This window comes from Acipenser ruthenus, chromosome 2 (assembly GCF_902713425.1).
Source record: "Acipenser ruthenus chromosome 2, fAciRut3.2 maternal haplotype, whole genome shotgun sequence".
Taxonomy (NCBI): Eukaryota; Metazoa; Chordata; class Actinopteri; order Acipenseriformes; family Acipenseridae; genus Acipenser; species Acipenser ruthenus.
In genome coordinates this window covers 39,616,472-39,641,498 of record NC_081190.1, presented here as the reverse complement: position 1 = coordinate 39,641,498, position 25,027 = coordinate 39,616,472, and the positions used below count along the sequence as shown (strand labels likewise).

Below are 25,027 nucleotides of genomic sequence, written 5' to 3'. Positions count from 1 at the left end.
GACATGCCTTTCAAACCCGGGATAATTCTGGTTGCTCTTCTTTGCACTCTTTCTAGAGCAGCAATATCCTTTTTGTAATGAGGTGACCAGAACTGAACACAATATTCTAGGTGAGGTCTTACTAATGCATTGTAAAGTTTTAACATTACTTTCCTTGATTTAAATTCAACACTTGCTGAATTTCTGATGAAAACATCTTATTGGCCTTTTTTTATAGGTTCCCCCACATTGTCTAGATGAAGACATTTCTGAGTCAACATAAACTCCTAGGTCTTTTTCATAGTTCCCTTCTTCAATTTCAGTATCTCCCATATGATATTTATAATGCACATTTTTATTGCCTGCATGCAATACTTTACATTTTTCTCTATTAAATGTCATTTGCCATGTGTCTGCCCAGTTCTGAATGCTGTATAGATCATTTTGAATAACCTTTGCTGCTGCAACAGTGTTTGCCACTCCTCCTATTTTTGTGTCGTATGCAAATTTAATGAGTTTGCTTACTATACCAGAATCTAAATCATTAATGTAGATTAGGAATAGCAGAGGACCTAATACTGATCCCTGTAGTACACCACTGGTTACCTCGCTCCATTTTGAGGTTTCTCCTCTAATCAGTACTTTCTGTTTTCTACATGTTAGCCACTCCCTAATCCATGTGCGTGCATTTCCTTGAATCCCTACTGAGTTCAGTTTGAGAATTAATCTTTTATGCGGGACTTTGTCAAAAGCTTTCTGGAAATCTAAATGAACCATGTCGTATGCTTTGCAATTATCCATTTTCATTGTTGCATCCTCATCCTTGTAAGTACTGCACATACTGTGTCAACCCATTTCCTGTCTGGATCTCACAAATGAGTAAATGGAATACAATTCTCCTTGTATAAGCAGTTTTTTGGACATGGTCACATTTATGTATTTGTCATAAGGTCAAGAGCATTGTAATTTCTTGGTTTTAAAACGTATTCCAAAATGTAAAATATAAGGACATTGAAGTGTAGACATATCAAATGGAAGAAAGGTTGATAGCCTAGACTATAATTACTTTAGTTCCCTTGGTACCAATATGCCAGCAAACATTTACACAAGAGGACAGCTCTGTGGACCACAAGTGAGTTTGGGGTTTGAGGTTCTATAAATCTGTTGAATTTAGGTGTGATAGACCTACGGGGAAGGTGAGGATGGGGTGATTATCTATATAGGGTGCCATAGTTCTGTCATTTGATTTGATTGTAACATAACATGTATGTTATTTACTGAAGATCCAGGACTAATTCTTAATAGCACATGACAGAAATCTTTTTTTTTTTTTTTTCTCAAGATTACTTACCGGACTGCCTTGACCCGGTGCCATCTACCATCATGGAAGGACCCATTCACCATGATGGTGGCAACCCCACTGCCCAGATTATAGCTGTTGGAAAAAACAATACACTTCTGTTATGTATTAATTCACCAACACTTTTCAGCAATTCCCACTAACCATAGCTCCAACTTTTCAGCAAGGTTCATCAGGTGTGGTTCCAATGTTAACCTGAGAATTTCTCAGGAGTACAGTTCCAGTAAAATTCAGATGAAAATTCTTCTCCAAACATAAATCTTAGAACTTGATTCTGATACATATCACCCTAACATTGTGTACAGTGAATTACGCCATTTAATTTCAAGTTTCTTACACTGTTAACATACCTATCTGATCCTGTGTAAGACTGTTTTGCTTTTGTTTTTGTATCCAAAACAAACTAATCTTCTGAAAGTATTTATGTGGTCTTGGAAAGTGGTTTTACATTTTTTTTGTCAATTGCATTGGAGTATCTTCACTGAAATCTCCAGATAAATGGTTTAGAGTTCCTGGTTTCAAACATGAATAATAAATACAATAAAAGTGGTGTTACTTAGATTTTTTTTTCCAGTGGGAAATTATGAAACTGTCAACACTGGAGTATAGAAAACAAAAACAGACAAACGAACCTGAAGACGAGGGCTCCGTCCTGGAGTCCGAGGGAGATGTAGTCGCTGTTGTGCCTCATGGGGCTGTCTCCTCGCCACAGTAACAAGCCGTCCTTCGCCGTGGTCTTAAACCTCATGAACAGATTTGACCGCGAGCCTGACACCCTGTACAGAAACAGCACATTGTTAATCTATTACCAAGTAAAAGGAAACTTCAGTATGTGCAGGTAATCATTAAACTCCGATCCTTTACCTTTTCAGGATGTCTTTGCTGTCATAGGTAAGGTAACTGCGGCCAATGAACTGGGGGATTTCAATGGCTTCATTGATTACTGTGAATGAAACATGATTTTTTCATTTTGTAAATTTAGGGAAATCACACAACACTGTCTAGTCAGGTAAGTAGGGCTCGACCTTTTTGATTTTGATTTTCAAAATCTCTACCTCCCTTGAAAATGTCAATTAGTAATTGTTAAACTGTCTGCATCCTAATAAAGAGAAAACTACTAATTAAAGACTGGGTTTAAGATTTGTTTTCTTTGCTACAAATCAAACAGATTTTAAAATGATGGACTTGCTATCAGTGTACACTCCGTAACGGGTATTTTATTCTGAAAACAAAACCTGTCAGGACTCTATTAAATGAGTGAAAATAACAAAAGCACAACGATAAACTAGGCAACTGCAAGAATGGAATGCAATTAGGATAAGGGATGAGCAATTTATGTAATTTGTCACCTCTGTTGAAATAAAAAAATAAGGCGAAACAGATTCAGGCTCAGTCAAAACAAGTGGCATTGTTTTGTAATTCATAGTTTTTTCTGGGTTTAAATAGGAAACAATCAGTCATGTGATCAAAAATAAAACACAAACTTCAGGGTCTACAGGTAAACAATATCGTACAGTAAAACTTACTGTTCCGGCAGTAACTTCCACATTCTGTGTAAAGGCAGCACAAAGCAGAAAAAAGAAACAAGGTAAAAAGCATTGTTTTAACTATTTTTAAATGTGCATTTCTCCTACCCTTTATACTGGACAATCTAGTTATCTATAATGTGAGCTCATACTACTTCAATATCTAAAGGTCAAATGCAAACACTTAGACCTGCCTGAATATCCCAGAACGTAATATTACATGACAGAATACATTTGTCACTAAGCCCTAGTCATATCCATAGCCTCTATTAAACTCCATACTTGTCTCTGGATTTGGGCACAATCAAATCTTTTATTATTTTGCACGAGATCAGCTCAGATCCTAATCATGCTCTTAGTTCTCAAGCTGGGGCTGCTGTTGCTGTCATTAGAATCACTCAAAGGCCTTTTTCAGGCATTATGACAGTATTTCCTGGATTATCCGTGGCTTTCAACAATATAAAGCCTTCTGAAAAGCAGAATCACCAAAATACTATATATATATATATATATATATATATATATATATATATATATATATATAGTAACAAGGGAGATCTGTGCTGACTATCTGGCGCATGCGTGGTACTGCAGGAAGAGGACAGCAGCCTCGTAGATCCGTCTGTCAGTCATGGCAGTGACACAGAGAGGTGGGGAAGAGGGTGTGTTTGCTTTCCCTCTCTCTGAGTGGCTGAGAGGCAGGCCTCGGGGGACCCTATAAGATAATGCTCTGTTGTTCCCTCAGCCTGACCCTCTAAGACGAAACAAGCCAGCTAGCGGAAGCTTTGCTTCCGGATCGAGCATGGCCGGAGAAGAACGAGCAACAGTAAATTAATAAAAAAAGAAAATGTATTTTTAGTAGCGGGGAAAACTTGGCAGAACCCCGAACAGTATCCACAGGTTGAGGGAACAGGTGAGCATAGGACGGAGACCTGGGCCGTACGGATAGCGACGGTCGGGGTAACGCTGCCAAGTGCAGCACCTTTATTTTGTAATTTTATTACTTATATGTGCACTGGACTGTATACCAGTATTGGTAACCCTGTGGTCCTGTTAACTGTTGCCAGTATTCAGGCCACAGACAACAGCGCCCTCTGCAGGTAAAAATAAATCAGTGCGCCTGAGCAGCGTTACAAATAAAGTTCTGTCTCTGTGTCAGTGAATTGCCCACCACCCTTCCACATACATATTATATATATATATATATATATATATATATATATATATATATATATATATATATATATATATATATATATATTTTAGCTCAAAGAGCCAGCTGCCCTTATTGCTTATATATATGAAATATATATATTGCTGGGAAAAGGAAAGCTAGGCCTGCTATAGGAATGCATTTTTGAAGTATCTTTTTAAGGGGATCTAAAAATCTATTGCATTATTCTGGTAGATCTTTTAAAGGTACAGTGAATGCTTTGGCTAAGATAGCTATTTTAAATCGTGGGTGTGCGGAGCAATAAGTAACATAAATAATGAGTTTCATATAATGTAATCGCACAGTTTATATGAAAATCAATACCTTAAATTGTCTGTGCCATATGAGGTGAAAAATATTCAGTGAATAAGATCAGTGCTTGGCATTTTGCTATTAAGGCCTAAACTAGGGCCTGAGCAACACAATGCTGTATGGTGCTGTGAGCTGGATATGTACCTTTCTGGCAGTGCTCCCCGTCGAAGCCCAAAGGGCAATCACACTCATACCCATCCCTCTTGGGTTTGCAGGAGCCTCCATTGGCACAGGGGTTATCCACACAAGGATGGGCAGCATTGTCCACATTGACTCCTGAAGCAAAGTCCTGGTTTAACTGGATTGTCCGGTCATTCAGGATGACCTGTGTGAACATATAGAAAGTGAGATAGGGCTCTGCTAAAAGAACAACATGAAACAACAGCAAACTAAAGTATACGACAACCAGACATGTTGGTCTCATCATCTAGTTTCTGTTATTCTGGACAACCCGATTCAATAAAGAGCAGATGTTAAACAGCAGGGAAACAACTGTACATGACATGAATAAACAAATACAGTACCTTCTGAATGCTTCCAGTGAAAGGCTTCAGGACTCCAGAATTCCTCTTGACACTATCATAGTCTGGAAAGCCACCGATGTAGATTTGGGTGTTACACTTGATCTGAGTGAAGGCACCCTGTGAGACAAGAGCACAAGAGTCAATCCATCTAGAGAAGCTGCTTCTTAAAAGTAATAAGCATGGAAATCACATCATTTTCTTGTTTTGTTACCAAAATATCTGCAATGTCAATACAGTAGTAGGACGAGCCGATGAACAACCACAGCACTGCAGTACTGTGGTACCACATAGGAATTGCACAGTGAGCAATACAATATTTTGCTGATGTTGCTTAAATGGTAATGTTCTGGGCTGCTAATGGTTCTTTTAAGGTTTCTTCTGGGAGGTACACTGTTATCATATTGGCATTCCAGCTTTATATGAAGGTGTAATCGTGAATTTGTTGTTTTGGTGTTGCTTAAACTACTGCAGTTTAACATGTGCTTGCATGTGCTAATCACGGCATAACTGTAAGAAACTGAATTTTCTTTTGTGAACCAGAACAATGATCCACAGGGGCATAATGTAAGGGAAATGGCATCTCTGATGGGTATGTGATACAGTAGCATACAGTGTTTATAAAGCCCTGTCACAGCAAACGGTTTCTAAGAAATGAGGCTTTGGCAGGGCGGTTGTGGCAGCTAGGTGTTAGTGTATGTGTATTCTATTTACCTCTGCCATTCCCTCTTCAGGATTCTGGTTATCGACCTGCAGAATGCCGTTCTTGGCTGTGCGTGACACTCGCAGCTCGTGCCACCTGTTCAGGCTGACAGGCTCCTCACTCCTGTGGCGGGAAAAAAAATATTGACTGATCTGCATTTGAAAACTACTAGGTTAGCTGTAACCTCAAATCTGTGTAAATTATAATATATATATATATATATATATATATATATATATATATATATATATATATATATATATATATATATATATATATTATGGATGTCAAGACATTAAAAAAAAATTATTGCGATTTGCGATTAAAATCTTAGTTAATCTTGGTTTTAAATTCGCATATTTAATTGATACAACTACTGAATCCACCTCATTCAAGTCTGTTTTATTACCGATGCTATTATTATTATTATTATTATTATTACCTATAAGGCCTTACATGGTCTTGAACCTTCTTATCTTCAAGATCTGCTGACTCCTATGTCCCTGGTCGTTCCCTGAGATCGGGAAATGCTAATCTTCTGACAGTCCCTAAAATTTGTTTGAATCAGAGCCAGGGCATTTAGTTATAATGCCCCTTGTCTTTGGAACTTGCTCCCGATTCATATCAGGAATGCTAGCACAATTGAAGCTTTTAAATCCTGTTTAAAAACATATTTAATTGGGTCTAGTTTATTTATAGCTGGATTATATATTAGACACAGGCTTTTTTATATTTTTTAAAGCGCCCTGGAATGCTTGCATGAAGAGCGCTATATAAGTGAAATTTGTATTGTCACTATTATTATTATTATTATTATTATTATTATTATTATTATTATTATTATTATTATTATTAATAAAAAAAACTATTTTTGGATTAATATTGTTGCCCCCTCTTTAGTTTTATATTTACACAAAATTATACAGAAAAACTCTGCATTTGCTGTTAAGTTGTTTGAACCAACCAGATTTGTGGAGTGCTTGCGATATTGTTGTCACATGCACTCTTTGACCAGTCTTGGCCATAAAAGCCTGTAGCTCTTGCAAGCTATTGCCATTGGCCTCTTGGTAGCCTCTCTGATCAGTCTCCTTCTTGCTAGGTCATCCAGTTTGGAGGGACGGCCTGATCTAGGCAGTGTCTTGGTGGTGCCATACACCTTCCACTTCTTAATAATCGTCTTGACCGTGCTCCAAGGGATATTCAAGGTCTTTGATATTTTTTTTATACCCATCCCCTGATCTGTGCCTTTCAACAACTTTGTCCCGGAGTTCTTTTGAAAGCACCTTTGCTTTGAAATGCACTACCCAGCAGAGGGAACTTACAGGAAGTGCTGAATTTATCCTGAAACCATGTGAATCACTACAATTTAACACGGGTGGAGGCCACTTAACTTGGTGTGTGATTTTGAAGGCGATTGGTTACACCTGAGCTAATTTAGGATTGCTATTACAAGGGGGTGGACACTTATCCAACCAAGCTATTTCAGTTTTTATTTTTAATTAATTTTCTACAAATTTCTAGAATATGTTTTTCACTTGGAAGTTGAGGGGTAGGATGTGTAGATAAATGAAAAAAAAAACTATTTTAATGCATTTTAATTCCAGGCTATAAGGCAACAAAAGGTGAACATTTTGAAAGGGGGTGTAGACTTTCTATAGGCACTGTATATACACACACACACACACACACACACACAGTAGGGGTTTTAATCTTGACATTTTGTATTGATACTGTTTGCTAGTGATTGTATTGAATTGTATTGAAAGACAATTATAAGTAATTACATAATGCTATTTACTACAAATGTTTCATCATGCCAGCTAATGTTTAATGTACATATATTTACTTTAATGTAATTTGACTTTTTGAAAATATTTGCTTACATGTAATTGGAAGTTCACCAAAGTGAGTCATTTAAAATATTAACAGTTTTTAATTGATGTTGGTGGTGGGTTGGCAGGGCTCACTTTTTCATTTGAACTTTTCATTGGAAGGGGAGGGAGGGATAACTAAAAATGAGAGGGTTTTCTTTTTCTTTTTAATCAATGGTGCTGAGGATGTATAGTGCTACTGCCTCACACCCTGAGAAGGAGAGATAGGGGAACGATGGCATGGTAGTGCACGGAAGCGCATGTTGACCCTGCTCTAAAACAGAGACTTCACTCTTCTGGGCTATCAATCTACCAGCTTCCACAAGCAAAATATTTTTTGATAAGACAGGTACCTGATGACGGCAGTCCCAGAGCCGCAGTCAAATCGAAACTCCACGAAGCCTTCTGCCATGATTATGGAGATGAAGTCCTTACTGGTGGTGTCGTAGCTGTACAGGAGAACCCCATCCTTTGAGGCTGGCTGAAAGGTGATCTCAAACTCCATGAAGGAAAGGTAGTGCTGGGGTGCCATGGGCCAAGGCACGCTGGCATAAGACATCAGAGTCTCATTGAATCGTGGAAGCGACACCCAGAAGCCTAGGGAACAGCAGTTACAGGTTAGTCAATGAAGATAGCAATCCAGTGTTTCAGTTATGCTTTCTTTTAATGGTCTATTAACAGCTAGCTTACTAACATGATAGCAGATGTGTTCTATACTTTTAAATTGTTTGTTAAAGTAATTGAAGCTAACAAAAAAGTTCCTTAAAATGTCTCTGCCATGCACATCTACTCAATTTATAGGTCTCAAATGTGCATTTGTGAAAGAAACACACTTTGTAGCAAACATGTATTTTAATTTCAAAAGCTGATATCGGATACTGCACAAGGTTAAAGAAAAGTCTGTTTGGAAACCATGCTTTTTGACTGTCTTGTAATTCCTCTGTCATTTCACCAGGAGAGTAAAATTGTAAGTATCGCCAGTGTTTGCAACAGGTGAGTAAGGTTCTGATCTTAGAATCCATATAATCACACCTCTTTAATACTATACCTTTGTTCAAATAGACTGTTTAACACCAGCTTGTACAGTATTTCATGTGCAATAGATTCTCAAATCTAGTTCCTGGTTGTCATTAACAGTAGTAAACCTCTAAACCCCCACTGCCATAAGTGCAAAGGAAAGGGAGGGACTGAGATACAGTATATTGCAAGGTGACTTACTTTCCTCACAGTGTCGTCCTCTGTATCCGAGTGGACAAAGACAGATGTAAGAATCGGCCCTGTTTGCAAAGCACATTCCACCATTAATGCAGGAGATTTCATCACACACGCCACTGCTGCACTCATCTAGGAATGACAAAAAGACAAAGAACTGGCATTAATAATAATAATAATAATGCATGAAGAGGAACCCTTCTTCCCCTCTCCGTCCCCCAACATTCTCCACAACTTTCTGTGCATATTTTCTATGAGGGTAAAAAAAAACAGCTAATAAAAGTGTTTATTCCAAATTGTTATTAGCACAATATTTAATTGAAAAGAAAATTAAACTACTACTTTCGAATTAATTAAGCATCAGTATGCAACACAGCAGTCACTACCTGCTCGCTAATCACCATTGTAGTTGATATGAATGTTCTTATGAACCGGACAAATGTTTTTTTGTATGACGAGATTTGTTAAACATGTTTTAATGTTATATTTTGAACATAGTTTAATTATTTACAGCACTTAAAAAAAACAGGTTTATTTCTGCCTTGTTACTCAGTTGCAAAGGCTCGAGAGATAAAGGTTTTGCCATCATTTGTGCAGTTCTGGGATTGGCAGAGGGGAGTCCAGCAGCAGATGTCAGCTGAGGCATTGTGAAACGGCAAAACTATCATTACTCCCCATCGACACCACCTTTAGCTTATGCATTTAATTATGACTGTTACAATCTATTAAGCATGACTGCAATCTAGTCTCATTGCAGGGTGTCCATGCTCAGAGCATATGGACCCTATAATCATTATTTCCACAACAACAAGAGCGCAAGCTCTGAAGGTCGTTAGAAGTTGCCTTGGGGAGCTCTGTGTTCAAACGATCCCTGCGTGGGCTCTTGTCATGCACAGGACGCGCTGCGCTCTAATAATTAACACAGACGCTTTGCCCTCGCTTAATATTGCAGGGATGTCAAAATGTAAGAGATAATGCTTAACATTGCAAGCTTTTTCTATGCACTTCTTATTTGCTGGATTTGCTTACAAAAAACCAACAGCTCTGTGTAAAATGTACTTTGAGTAAGTTAGTATGTTTCTTTAAAAGATAAATAACATTTTGCTCAATCGCAATTAAGAATGTACGGTACAGTACACCCTCGCCCTTCATTATAACAAACCTTCGGCTACAACGAACACCCCCCCCCCCAAAAAAAAAAAGGTAATATTGTAACGCATGTGAGGTCTGTGAAGTGCAGGAACGCTTGGAGTAGGAGGGGCTGTGTTTCACGTTGGTCGAACGGCCTATAGGAGACAGGCACGGAGCACAGGAGCTGCTGGTGATTGGCTGTGGAGTGGGACGAGCCGGGACTAAAGATCAGTGACAGGGGGAGTGTTTGATGTTGAGATTGATTTGGAATAAAAACTCAGTTTGGGATTCTTGCTTGTTGGATTAAGAGGTGGTGCACTTTGAAATGATTCATGTCAGATTGATTTTGAATAAACGTTCAGCTTCAATTCAGGATTCTTGCTTTTTGTACTGCGTTTTAATTCTTTAACAAATTGGATAAAGCAAAAGCAGAATATTGCACACATGAAACAAACAGGTACATGTAATTCTACTTTTTTTCACAATTTTCTCATTAACTTACTCCAACAGTTTATCCTTCATTTTGATTGTCCTTTCACTATAATGAACACCTCGAATAATGAACAAAAGGCTTGGACCCCAACAGGTTTGTTATAGCGAGGGTGTACAGTATTACTAAAGTGTGTATTTGAGCACTGCTACTGAGCTGACTGAAGACTTTGTTAATATAATGCTTTACAAAGGGATATTTTAATGTAATCTACATCTTCCTTTCTTAAATGTTTAATATCTGAATATGTTTTTTTTTTCTGTTCACATTACTTTCCATGTTATCTACCTATTCCAGGCAGTAGCTTTTAAAAGTATGTTTAAAAGCCATTGTGTGGCAAGATGTGGACGTCAGCATTTGAAAGAAGACTAAGAAGATCCTGATAGGCGGTGATTGCGAAGGCAGTAAAGGGGGCTATAAACAAAGGGTTTCACTTTTTTTATTTTATTTCTTGTGTTTTAGAAAGAAATAACTCCGCTTTACACTGGAGCAAAAAGTGTTATCCCCAAATCTCCTCAGAGAGAAACACCAAATACTGTAAGCTATTCCAGGAAGCTACTTTAGGCTGCACTGTGAATCACTGATATACAGTAAGAGTGCAATCAGCTCCACTGTCATCCTGTCCTGTTCCATTTTGACTTTACAAATCAATAGTACTGGATCACATTTTAACCTTTAAATAAGCCAGATATTTAAATCCAGATGGAAGGGCCCGGGGTGCAGCTTCACAGCCATGGCGATGCTAACCAGAACTGTCAGGTATCCGCATAATTACAATAAACTGTTAATCGACTTGACTGCTCCATTATACTCCTGTCCCAGATTACTAAAGTCAAACGTGATTCATGTAATGCAGCAGGAGGCTACACTAAAGTATAGTTACAGTGGCATCATATTGAAAGACTGCAGAGCGCGAGATAGCCTTTTAAAATGATTTGTGTTCTTTAAGTGTTTAGTATTTTACTCTGTCAATAGCAATACCTAGTGTGTTTACATTTGTTTACAGCTGCCTTTTGATAATGCAAAACCTGATCCAAAAACAAATTGTATGTTGCTGTATACATAAGTATAAGAGTTTGGATAATTGAGTGTGTACTGTATATACAGCTCCACTGCTACTTTATATGCATTTACACAGTATATGGAAACTTATTATACTGCTCTACTTCACAATGCTCACCAAGATGCTTCATGTTTTACTACATTTTCTCTCCTTTATCATGCTTTATCAAATTTATGAGGAATACAAGATTTCTAACAATAACCCAACTGTTCCTTTGTGTTTTTGCTCGCAAGGTTTAAATCATTTCACTCTGAAATTGCCTTTTTTTCTTCAATAAATTAATGTACCACTTCACGATTACGAAGGACAGTATATGAAGAGCTCCTACTTTGGAATACTATAAACTTTGTTTATTTCTATTGGTTTTAAACAGCGGAGCTACTGATATACAGCGCCCCATTTCCTGAGCGTGAGATTCTACTTCCAGCCATTTCAATATCTGGGTGGGAGACTAAAACATCAAAAGCACAGTCACTGTATTTGCTTCAGTGACTTTTTTAAACAGAGACTTTGAATTGTAATATTGCTTAGTTGTTTTGGTTCAAGCTTAGGAGTGAAAAGTTTTTTTTACAAAAGGAAGACTTGTCCAAGGTCATGCAATGAGTCAGTCAGCTGCCAAGCTGGGATTCAGACCAAGGATATCCTGGCTCTCAGTCATGTTTTCTACAAGATCACACTGCTTGCCTCCTCATTACAGAGCCTGTAGATATCAATAAAGGTCCCATACCCACATCAGCTCCACTCAGCGCTCTTCCAACCGGCCATGGCCTCATGTCAATGGCTTTCCTGTTGATGTTCAGCGTCTGCACACAGCCCTGGAACCCATGGTTCACCCCAGCAGCCTTTGCCAGCCAGTACGCACCGGGGGCCCCGCCCACGTAGAATGGAGTCCTGAATGTGATTTTGCTATACTGGCCCTGAGGAAAGCATTGCCCAATATTAGTTCATTAACAACAATGATTTAAGATGCGTACACGATTTGAGACATCTTGCATGAAAATCGCTCTTCACTTCATCACAAAGTTAGAAATAAAACCCAATTAAGACAAGTTTAAAAGTTCGGACACCATGTAAAAGACAGCAAGCTTAAGCAGCAACATATTCTACGAGTTGTGTCGTATTTTTTTTTTTGGTCTGGGAAATTACTTCCTAGCAAAGAGAGAAAACGATAATTAAAGGAAAAAAAGTATTGCCAACATAAACCTCACAAATTAACATGGAGTGGGAGAAATGGGACACCTTTGTTTCTATCAATGACATGTCTCTTAATCCTTAATGATTTTTTATTTTTATTTTTTTAAATACATAATAATATATTATGACATAATAATATGTATCAAATTGGGTTTGGGCTGGTAATGTATATTTTGTGCCCATAAGTTACATACTATTTATAATAGAGTGTAGCATCTATTGAAGAATGAGCCTATATATCTAAACAGCAGTGATCACTCTGGTTCAAGCTCACCCTATGAGAGAATAGCACCCAGGCAGACCAGTATGATTAGTTCAACTCTGTCTTATTTATTCAAAAAACATTTCTCTTCATTGGCTGGTGACCAATCAGGCCAAAACGTTGCCAGTGCTGCCCAGCTGTTGATACCTCCAAGGGTGGGAGAACCTTTGAATGATGAGTGAAGCTGGAAGTCATTATAAAACATGATAAACGGTGGAAGCAATCACTTCTTTAAGGAGTGATAACTAAGGATTTAAAAGTCAGTTCTTTACTTCCTATTAGCATTTGCAACATTTATTTATCCATCTGTTTTTATGGATAAATAAAATGGAATATTCATGAAACGGTTCTAGACTATTGTTAACTTCATTAATACAGGTCTGGAACAGTGTCCTGCATATCAAACTGTGGTTTATGTATAAAAAAAAATACTTTAAATAACTCCTGAGCTGATTGAAGCTTGTTTTTAAATGCTCCTTTATTTAAGATAATATGAACAGTATTTTGCAGTAAAAGAAAAACAGGAACTGTGATTATAGTATGATTTGTTTATCTTACTAAATTAAATAAGCCATGCCTATCATTACAGCACAGTGAAAATTGGGCCTCATCCTGCAAACTGTAACAAGAGATAACAAAATGGATTTTGAAGCTTTAGTCATCTCACTCCTTTCATGCACTTGCCTAATGTGTGAGTAGAAACAAGCAGTTTGTGGGAAACCACTAATAGGGAGCCCTCCAATATACATCTGACTGCATCTCATTTTTGTTTGTTTTCCGTTGCTGCCCTGTTAAAAACAAAGAAAAAAGGGCGAAGGGTGTCTCTGTGTGGTGTATCTGAAGAGATGTCTCAAAGAAATAACTAATTAAACGGCACGTGTATATCGGAAAGGTGGCTGAAGCTACTGAACTGAAATGTTGGCTGAGTGTATACCTTTAAGAGTCTGCTGCTCTTCTAGCTATATAACAGAGCACAGAGAAACTCGGCTTACCTGAGACTTTCCGGTCACAGGGGTGTCGTTGTCCAGGCGGAGCCACCCATTCAGTCCGTCTCTATAAATGGTGGCGCTGTGCCAGCTACCCAGCTTGATTCTGCTTTCACTTATAATGACAGCTGGGCCAGATCCACAGTTAAACCTAGGAGAACAGAACATAGTGTCCATACCACCAGCTACATCCAGGGCCATCACCAGTCCGAGTGCAAGATCTGTAAGTTATTATTGCCTACGTAATTGGTACTATTAATGACCATAACAATACAATTGCAGATATCTGGAGTAACACAGCTTTACGAGTATAAAAAGTATAATGTTAACAGCATGGTAACTGCTCAATAATGTCATACAATTATTGTTTTTCTACACACATGACTTAAGCAAAGATGTTCACATCATTCTATCAAATGGAAAGAAGTATTTTGCCAGGCAAAAATTAATAAAGATCTTCAAATTTCCAATCTTGAGAAGTTGACACAACAATGAATAAACAAAATAAAAGATATCTACAATCCTCATTTTTCCTGTTGTTTTATTTCTGTTCTGTAGGGATGTAGGGATACATTATATACAGTATGTTTTTTAAAGTTTATGCTTAACAAAAGTTCAACATTTTAGAACTGGTTTCAAACTTCTAAGGATGGTATAATATTTGCTGGGTGAACATAAGTGAAAAACACATACAAAATCTGTAAACAAAATCTAGTGTAGAGTTTCACTGTTTTCTATTTCCTTGCAGCTGCATAGATTGAGCCAGATTTTTAATGCAGTATATGGTAATCAAATGTGTAACCTCTGATGTTATGCATGTTTAACACTTGGGCGCAAAGCACTTCACAGTACATCTGCTGCTAATTTACAGTTGAACACTTGCCATAGATTATTAAGCTGTAAACTGTGCAATTCTGTATTTGAAATCCTTTGTTGTTCTCTTACCTGAACTGCAGCCTGCGGCGGATGATAGCCAGTGAAATGAAGTCCCCGCGGCCATGGTCATTTTCCCCACAGTACAGCAGCAAGCCATCCTCAGAATCAGCCTGTAGACATCAGTACAGATGTCAGTCAGACAGCCCAGTTTAACTGTATGGCTCACAATGGCACTTTCAGCCCATTTAAACTTGTAAGGGAATGGCCCTCTCATGACCAGTTGCCTATCCCTGCTTTAGAGACTGATAGCATCAATCACCATCACATTTTTAAAACATGATGAGCGCTCATTGCTTTGGTAGTATGAACAGGATACAAACTGTGGGTCTGATAATGAAAAAGACATACATTTAGACACAGTCTTAAGTTCTGCACAGTGAAACCAATAGTTTTGTTTGTGTGAAAAAGTAGGCACTCACCTTGAATTCAATGGTAATTTGAAATGTCTGATAGGAATATTTCAGTGGTTCAAAAGTCATGTGGGAGTAGCCATAAAAGTTTGGGTACTGGATTGGAATATCTAAAAGACAAGACATATTTTATTACAGTTTTTAACCTCAGACCTTTTCGCATTATTAGCCTTAGCAGCAACTACACTTAGACTTTGCTGAGAGTGTAGATTTGTACTCAGGATGTCAAGGACAGAACATTCTAGACTTTTAAACCACAACAGGTTCTATATAAACAGATTAAGTGCATTAATATCAGGTTTTGTATGTTTGTTTAGATTATAATGACTTATAATATGTTTGTAAGTGTTCGGTGGCTGCCTCTAATCAAGTTGAGAATGTGCTTTCTCTTGCACTCTGTATGACAAAGCAAAGCAAAGAGTGCATGAGAAATACACTCTCAGCAGCAGTGTGGAGTAGTGGTTAGGGCTCTGGACTCTTGACCGGAGGGCTGTGGGTTCAATCCCCAGTGGGGGACACTGCTGTTGTACCCTTGAGCAAGGTACTTTACCTAGATTGCTCCAGTAATAACCCAACTGTATAAATGGGTAATTGTATGTAAAAATAATGTGATATCTGTAAAATGTGAAATAATGTATAATGTGATATGTTGTAACAATTGTAAGTCGCCCTGGATAAGGGCGTCTGCTAAGAAATAAATAATAATAATAATAATAACTTGATTAGCGGTAGCCACCAAATACTTATAAACATACAGTATACCTTAAAGGAATAAACTGGTTTAGCTGTCACACAGTCACACATTTTCAAATATCCTGCAGTGAGTTGTTGTCCTTACAACCAATAGATTCTGTATTCAAGCTTGGTTCTTTTTTGAGGGACTCTTTCTACAAAGGGCATCGCAGTGTAGAGCCTTTTCATTTCTACAATTGAAGTGAATTCACAGGGTGATACATGAAGGAAGTAAAACCCTGTTGGCACCCTATTCTCAATTCTCAAGATGCACTGGAATGGACCCAAATAAAAATGTTTTCAATTTAAAAAAGAGACAAAGGGTCTAAATACTGTGACCAAGCTGTTGGCGTGTGGGTGGTGACGTCACGGACCAGGAACAGAAACCAAAACACTGAATGGCGGTGGTGAAACTGCAGCGCTACGGCGCTCAGCGTGTTTATTAAATAAAAAACAAAAGATTTAAACAAAACAAGACAGAAACAAAAGGGCACATTGGCCAAACAAAACAAACCAATAATTCTACTAACAAATATTGTACTGGCGGTTCCAGCACAATAGCAGTTGTTTTAGTTTTTCTCTTTACCTCTTTATTTCTCCTCTCCTTAACTCCCGTTCATTACTCCCTGAACACTCTCTTCTTTCAGCACGGACAGCCCGCAGGCTTTTATATTCTGGCCGAGGGCTTAATTAGCTGTTAATTATCTTATTACCCCTCGGCCACAGTCTGCACGAGTTTAGTAAGGATGTGTGACTGTCAGCTAGTTAAATAATCAGTAGCTGATCAGTCACGCATCCTCACAAGGTTTTTAAAATATAAATATAAAAAAATAACACATACGCGGTGCTTCACCGTAGTATAAACATAAATCATAATATAAAATAAATAAAAGGGCGGGACACTCCACCACAATACACATGGCTAAATAATCAGCTCTTTCATTATAAAACCAGTGTTTGAACTTTTTATGATGAAATAACATCTAAATGATTAAAAATGGATAAAGGTCTAAATCACAAAAATGATAAAACCTCTTTAACAGTTGCTAAGGAACTACAAGACCCAGACCTTGACAGGAATTTTTATTGTTAATGCAGGTGCTTCCACTGGCAGTAATAAAACCAGTTACAAACGGCCCTTTACAAACTTTGAAGATATAGCCCTGCACATTTTAAAAAGGCATTAGCAACATTTTTTTTAAGCTGGTGGATCTTGTATACAGAAGCTGATTAGCGTCACAAAGAAAATAATATTTATTGCTTTATTACGAGATAATATTGCGTTAATTCGCAATAATGATTGCATTATTTTGCATACATTAGACCAGGGGTCTCCAAACCTGGTCCTGGAGAGCCCCTATCCAGCAGGTTTTATAGGTGTTTTTACATTATCAGTGGCTAAAGATCTGGAACGCCTGTTAATCTTGACTAATTAAGCCAATAATTGGTTCAATTAAGTAACAGAGAGATTGGTTGAAATGAAAACCAGCAGCCACAGTAGCTCTCCAGGACCAGGGTTGGAGACCCCTGCATTAGACTGTTTTGGTAATTCATACCATCCATGTCACTATTTCCATTCTGTCTCTTCATTTTGCTTTAAACTGGGTTGTATGGTTGTATTTATTGATAAACTAGTACAAAGTATTTATTGTATAAGACACTCCATCTCCACCCCATCTCCAAAATGTGTATTAAATATTATGTATTAGGGAAGTTTATTCAAAAACTGTAATATACATTGTAGAAAACTCTGAATGTGTATATTTTTCAACAAAACCAGGCATTTTAACTTGCACAAACTGACACCATCTGTAATAGAGATACTTCACAGCTTCTCACTGTCCAGCTGCACTTAATTTCTGCTACAATGTGACATCTTTATTGCTAATGAAAATGATCTCGTAATAATGCCTTCCTACAGATGTCAGGACTGCCCAGTCCCTGACCACATTCCGGCGCCTCCTTAAGACTCACCTCTTCAAACAGCACCTGTAGAACTCCTCTGTTTGTATCCTGGGACACTATCACCCTTCATTTAAATGTGCTTTATTTTGCTCTTATCTGCCCCCTATTTTACTGCATTTAATCCTGTATCAGAATACTGTAATCTGCCAAGTGTTTAACCTGTAGTATTTTGTATTTAATCATATCCTGATGTAACTATCACTATTTAATCATATCCTGATGTAACTATCACTATTATCTGCTGTATTGTTGAATTGTGTTTTGTCACACTTGTACTTTGCTTGAACAAAAGTTATTGTATTTCTTGCTCTTATTGTATTACTTGTATTGTAACATTTGAAATGTATTTGCTTACAATTGTAAGTCGCCCTGGATAAGGGCGTCTGCTAAGAAATAAATAATAATAATAATAATAATAATAATAATAATAATAATAATAATAATAACGCAATAATTATTGTGAAATAATGCAATAATTATGGCAAAATAGCGTAATAATTATTGCGAAATAGTGTAATATTACCTTGTAATAACGCAATATTTTATTTTTATTTGTGTCGCTAATGTGCTTCCGTACTTGTAAGCCCCATCAAGTCACAGAAACCAGTTACTGTTAATAACAATTTATACACAGCGAAGTTAGTATAAACAAACACCCATATAAAGATGTGATATCTACAAAAGGGGACAAGTTATATACAAAAAGGGTCCTCTCTGTACGTACTGTGAAAGTGGATTCCCCTTACCTTTAATAATTGTTAGCTTATCTGCAGACTTTTAGAACCCTAAGCCATGATTATTTCTACAGTTCCTAACTATGTTGATTTTATACATGTAAAATGTTTCTTGTCATTGGGATAATTTTTTGTGAAAATATAACCAAACTTTTGTACTTCTTAAATATCTCATAGTCTGTCCACAGATATTAAAATGAAACATTTGAATGTGATGTTTAGAGCTGACCAGAAACTAGGACAGCTATGGCAATTCCATAGACTTCCCATGAAGTTTGGTTCTGTACTGCTAGTAGCTTGCTTCCACCCTTTATTCTAACATAGGGTTAATTTATTTTTTTCAGTCCAAATAAAATGACAAAGGCAATTTAAATAAGCATAAGCAGCCATGGAAGTTCAATTCCTGTGGTGGCTGTTAAATTCAGGTTTCACTGAACTTTTTACTTGCTTCAGCAAACCTTTCTCTTTCTGATCTATAGCAATACTAAAATAAACGTAATATATTTTGAGAAAAGACGCAGAGAAATTGTTATATTTATTACTTTTTAGCATCTGTAAATGCAGCATGATTTAGTTTTTAATAATTATGGATGATTTTGAACTGTGGATAAGATTTTCAAGCACACAGATTTTTGAATCATCAGGTCTTTATCCAGGGCACATGGTTCAGGTGCAGTAAATTGTGACACACCCAGCCATTAAGAAATGCAGAGCACAATGCTATAAATGTAAACCATAGAGTTTGGTCGATGACATGCATTTGGGAAAGATAAAAGTAATCTTGATTGTGATTTTCATTATGCAGTGTCCTGGAACAAATGCCTTTCATGCACTACAGTACACAGACATGGAAAACAGGGAAACAAACAGAGAGAAAGCTTATTGGGCTGCCGATTCTATTGAATTAACAATGTTGTGGGTAGAAACCCTGAATGACATGCTTGTCTCCGGGCGGATTAATGCATCATTCAGCACATGACCTGGTGTGCTGGAGGGAAGGTCATCACCAGAGTGTGGTAGTATATTGTGGTTCACGTACATAAAAAGGCTGCAAGACTGAATCCTCCTTTGTAACACACTATTGATTCCTCTTTTATGAGCATTGCTGATTAATGCAATGGTCACAAATGTTTATTGCAGATGCCAAAGTTTGCACGATTGGGTTGAAAATAACTAATAGTAACAGGAGCATCTGTTTTGGAAATTGTAACCCACTTTGTCATGGACACCACAGAGAAAACAGAATCAGTGGGGAGCCTAATTCTCAAAACAGATTATTGGTAAAAGTCTTCTACAAAACACTAGTTAAATGACAAAAATATTGTCTGAATTGTTAGAACAGAATAGTTTTCATGTGTGGGGTGGTAGATGAAAGACTTTGTGAAGAGGTGCTGGGAAAATAAGCGAGGCCAGAATTTTGACCCTACAGTAGACACCTGGGTTTACAGCCCTGCTTCAAAGCATTCTCAAAGTAGACATACATTTGGTAGAGGTACAGCTTAATGCCTGATACTGTACTTTCAGCAGCATCCCGTTTATTTTAGTATTACTACATAGTTAGGGCTTCTGTTTTTCTGTTTTTATTATTTTCATTTTTCGGTGCTTACTTTTAGCTATTTTTTGAGTTTTATGTAAAGCGTTTACGCTTTTTATATACTGTATGAATTTATTTTATTTTGTTTATGTATAGTAACTCAACAGTACTTCCACACTTTAGTTGTAGGTTCTTCCCTTTGTCTTCCATAATGAAATCCTTATGGTCACGGTCACATTCTTCTGGGGTTTTTGTGTGTCTAGGCATTTTTTTTTGTTTTACATTTCACCACAATTTGCAATTCTGCTTTAAATTCTCTCTATCTAACTGTAATATAGCTTTAAATTCAGCGAACAATCTTGTTTTAAATCTCGCAAGCAGAGTCTCCAATAGAAATGTAGAATTTACTGCCACTCAGTAGCTGAGGTGGGTTTAAAATAGGGATGGGCACCAATAGCGATATTTTTCATATTTTCCATATCGTGTTATCGTGGGATTTAAAAAAAATTCACATACGCTCGCAGAGACATACTTTTTATTGCTAATACTGCTAAAAATACAAACGCAGTATAATCAAGTTTATTTTATATTAATATACAACAAACCCTATAGATACCAATCATGGTCAGTCTTGTAAGCAAACACCACACACTAAAGTATTATTTAACCATTTTAGTTCATTGATTGGCGTTTAGGTCTCAAACGCTATTTGCATGCTGCATTAAGCACCATTGGCCATTCGTTTTGCATTATTTTGAGATATGCGCCATCGGTGTCATCGGTTCGTGTGAACTTTCGGTATTATAAATGAGATGTACTTTTAAAACATCAAAACACATCTCAAAATAATGCAACATTCAGCATGGCACTGTACTTAATACTTTTAGAGTGTCGTGAGTCAGCATTTATACTCTGAAGATTCAATTACTTCCGGATTGGCACAGTGAAGTATAGAAATATTTCGGTTTTGAGGTGGCTGATGATAGAATAGTAAAACCACTTTGTTTTTCTCCATGGATATTGTGAAGCAAAGCACCACTAAATTAAAGTAAGTTATTGCTTTTCATATGTAAATATCTGTTAACGTCTATATAGGTGTATATGTTTGATATTGCAATTGTGTTATTATATTTTTGTTATTATAAAACTTCGATATTATCAATATCAATATCAAAATATGAGCACAATATTGATATACCATTTTCATATCGTTGCCCACCACTAGTTTAAAGTATTCAGAATGAATCAATGATAGATACAAGTCAGGAAGGAGGGACATTGCCCAGCTGCACTGCAAAAGGTAGTTTTTTTTTTGTGTGTGTGTTTTTTTTAATGGGAAAGGGGTGAAGTCAGCATGAATTGAGTAACCATTGTTTTTCCGGTGTTTATTGGCTATATACTGATTTTATTTTTAATTTTTTTTAATTTTTATCTTTCAAACCTCTTCCCTGATCTCATTTTTTGCCAGCCTGCCTTCCTTCCCACTAACTTATTCAGCAGCTATTCATAGCGATGGCTAATGGAAACACATTGGTCCTTCAGTGGCTCTCTTGTTTACCTTCTGAGCACGAGTCTCCACCCTTTCCCAGGTTGCAGTGACATCGGGAGCCTCCCCGGTTGTAGTCGTTGACACAGAAACTGTCAGGAGGGCAGACGGTCTCATCGCAGGGGAGCTCGTAGAGCCGTGGCGAGGTGCCGCTCCTCTGAGTGGTGGTGCTGGTGGTGGTGGTGGTGGTGCTGGTGGTGGTGGTGATGGGTTCAGGAGTGGTCGTTGTTTTGGCAGAGTTCCTCCTTTCTGTCTGAGAGACAGGCATCACCTTGGACTGAACTTGGAATTTCTTGTTTCCCCCCTTGATAGCAGGAAATGGTTTTAGCTGGAACAGGAAGAGGTGGGTGTGAATGTGAGATTCATACCAATGAAAGACAACAGTCTGGCTGTTTGCTTACTTGAGGTAATCTAAGGGAAGATGGTGCTAGAAAATGACAAATTGATTTATTTTTATGTATACAGAGAATTGTGGTCTCTGCAAATCTTGGTAGCCCACAGAAGGCTGTTAGTGTACCAAGCTAATTAAAATAACCAAACACTTTGCAAGTTCTCAAATTCCCACCAAAAATATATCTTGTGCTCATTGGTAAGCATAACAAAGTAGTGACATGAAACCTTGTGTAAGAATTAGCCTACAGCAGTGAGAAGCTCACCAAAATATATTATTTTCTCAATAAACAGTGTTTAGACAGTGTTTACGTCTAAAGCTGTTCCTCAGACTAGTATCCAGAGCTCATCTGACTGGTAATTCTAAATAAAAACATGAAACAGGCATCTAAAATGTATGTTGGAAGAACATACCTCTTCTATATAAATATCATAGACAGAATCATCAATCTCAAAGCCATCTTCATCACTGATCTTAGTGTTTGCAATGTATCGTTTCCCATTGTTTCCACTGTTTGTCTCAACGGTGCCTGTGGGAAGAGGTTGTCATTTATGGTTGTTGGATTCTTTATTGTCAATGGACTATACAGAATATTATTACAAACACAATGAAGTGTTATATTGCAGTGGTAATGGTAGAGACAGTGTGTCCCCTTCTCTTCTTAGCCTAGTCACTGTATCACTATCAGCCATTATATAGCCTTTATATATATATTTGTTTTCAAACACTAAACTTTTTTTCAGTTTAATACTCACTTAGAACAAGACTGCTATACCCACTCATACAGTAGCTGCAGATTGAAACCTCGTTCATAAATACATATTTTAACCAAGATGTCTGTCTTCTTCTATGTCAAGACCATGTCAAAATGTTGTATCTGGCTCTTGAGAAGCCACTGGTAATTTGAGTAACTTTCAAATTTGTCAATATTGGTTCCTTCATGGAGACCTGAAAAGTCTTTAAGAAAACAGCTTAAAATGAAAGCGCTGTACATACATGAAAAATGAGTCACAATGAGAAAAGCGAGTGGGGAGAGAATGTTATAAACTGAACTGGATTCTGAAGAAAGTACAAGTGCCGATTTGACTTAAATGCTGATTAACTGGGCATTGCCCTGAGGAAGGCCTGCTGGTAAAATATCAGACAAGTGTCACCACTTCACTGTATCTAGACAGGTCTTAATCAGATGTCCTAACCATGTGCATCACCCATGAAATGTCTCTTTGTCTAATATATACAGTATAAGCAGAGACAGATGGAATAATAAAAAAAACGCACATTTGAAATGGGAGACTGGTGAGCTGCAAGGCTCAACATACAGTAGATTCACTGCCACAAATTATCCATGCTTAACATTTGGAACCCAAGTATCACATATACAACCAACAGAGTCCGAATTAGATAAGATCACATCAGCAGGTTTATTTTATAAGAGATAAACATGTCCACTATGAAGTATTGCCACCATCATCAATAACGTACATTATGAATTCAGACCAATTCAATCGTATCTTGTTAGGACTGGAAGGTAGGATCTGAAATGGATGGTGGAATCCCAGCAGTGAGAAGCAATGAAGAAAGGACGGAGACGGATGGTTTTGCACAGGAAGCTGCACGTTTGTACCTGCTAATCTCTACCCATGCTTTGTGACTTCATAGTGGAAACTGCTCACCAGGGACAACCCTTTCACAGCACAACAGAGAGAAGCACGTTACTATTATTATTATTATTATTATTATTATTATTATTATTATTATTATTATTATTATTATTATTATTATTATTATTATTATTTAGCAGACACCTTTATCCAAGGCAACTTCAGAGACTAAGGTGTGTGAACTATGCATCAGCTGCAGAGTCTCATACAACAGCGTCTCACCCGAAAGACGGACCACAAAGAGATTAAGTGCCTTGCTCAGGGTCACACAGTGAGTCAGTGAGTGAACCGGGATTTGAGAATACAAACAAAAGCAAGTGTGCTGTATGTTTAATTTTCACAAGTGTGCAGTCAAACCCAGCTTTTTAATTTGAGTGTTTTGAAGTTATGGGTGAAATATATCCACTGATTCAGGCACCCTCACATAATAAAATATACCAATCCCACTTATCCTTTAAGCATTGTTCAGTTTCCTGCAGCTCGTTTACCCGTCTACTAGTGCTAGAGAATGTACCATGTTTCATCACAATTGCATAAGCAGCTCTCTTTTTTTTTTAAATTTAGTCGTCGCCAATTATTTTACCCCGGTTTTTCACCCCAATTTAGCATGCCCAGTTATTATCTGTATCCTCGCAACCCCCCCGCCGACTCGGGAAACGGAGGCTGGAACACGCGTCCTCCGAAACATGCTCCTGCCAAGCCGTCATTTTTTGCACTGCAGATCCACAGCAATGCCACCAGACCTATAGTGTTGGAGGACAACACAGATCTGGCGGCTCCACTGCAGAGCCACAGGCACCCTATCGGCCGCAGGGGTCGCTAATGCGCGGTGAGCCATGGATTCCCCTGCCAACCTAAGCCCTCCCTACCCGGGCAGCGCCTTTACTGGATGCGCCACTCGGGAGCCCCCTATTAGCAGCTCTCTCAATATAGGCCAATGTACAAATGTTGCCTGGGATGTACATCCTTTGCATGGATAATAGCCCACCACAAACATCAACATCTATGCTTTGAAAGTCATTCACGTGTATAATATTATTCTTACTTTGATATTTTTCTTTAAACCATAAGTTAAAATCAAAATTCTAAAGTATTGTAAGTCAGGCAGACTTTTCTAGTGCCTTCATCAATACACTTTCTTGCAGTATGTATAAGTTTCTTAGAAGTTTTACTTGTAAGTATTGTTAGTTTAGTGTTGACGAATGTTAAGGGACACCAACAACGACCCTTTTCTTATTCAAAGCAACTTAAGTAATCAGCATCACGGACAGGAAAAATGCATGTAAGTGTAAAGT

The 25,027-nt window shown here is 37.6% G+C and overlaps 1 protein-coding gene across 2 annotated transcripts in view; it reads right to left on the bottom strand.

Moving 5' to 3' along the window:
• Window positions 1-25,027, bottom strand: part of LOC117408707 (pikachurin-like) — a 52,473-nt gene that overhangs the window by 4,987 nt on the left and 22,459 nt on the right. The window contains exons 8-22 of one of the 2 annotated variants that reach the window (XM_034013949.3): window positions 22,485-22,600; window positions 21,693-22,008; window positions 15,179-15,279; window positions 14,769-14,869; window positions 13,830-13,974; window positions 12,109-12,298; window positions 8,704-8,829; window positions 7,839-8,082; window positions 5,626-5,737; window positions 4,915-5,031; window positions 4,535-4,715; window positions 2,866-2,889; window positions 2,204-2,282; window positions 1,972-2,115; window positions 1,331-1,414 (exon numbers count right to left, since the gene is read on the bottom strand). In XM_034013949.3, the coding sequence (XP_033869840.3) occupies window positions 1,331-1,414; window positions 1,972-2,115; window positions 2,204-2,282; window positions 2,866-2,889; window positions 4,535-4,715; window positions 4,915-5,031; window positions 5,626-5,737; window positions 7,839-8,082; window positions 8,704-8,829; window positions 12,109-12,298; window positions 13,830-13,974; window positions 14,769-14,869; window positions 15,179-15,279; window positions 21,693-22,008; window positions 22,485-22,600 (2,080 nt within the window). The remainder of the gene's footprint in view (window positions 1-1,330; window positions 1,415-1,971; window positions 2,116-2,203; window positions 2,283-2,865; window positions 2,890-4,534; window positions 4,716-4,914; window positions 5,032-5,625; window positions 5,738-7,838; window positions 8,083-8,703; window positions 8,830-12,108; window positions 12,299-13,829; window positions 13,975-14,768; window positions 14,870-15,178; window positions 15,280-21,692; window positions 22,009-22,484; window positions 22,601-25,027) is intronic. The other variant, XM_034013950.3, reaches the window with a different exon arrangement.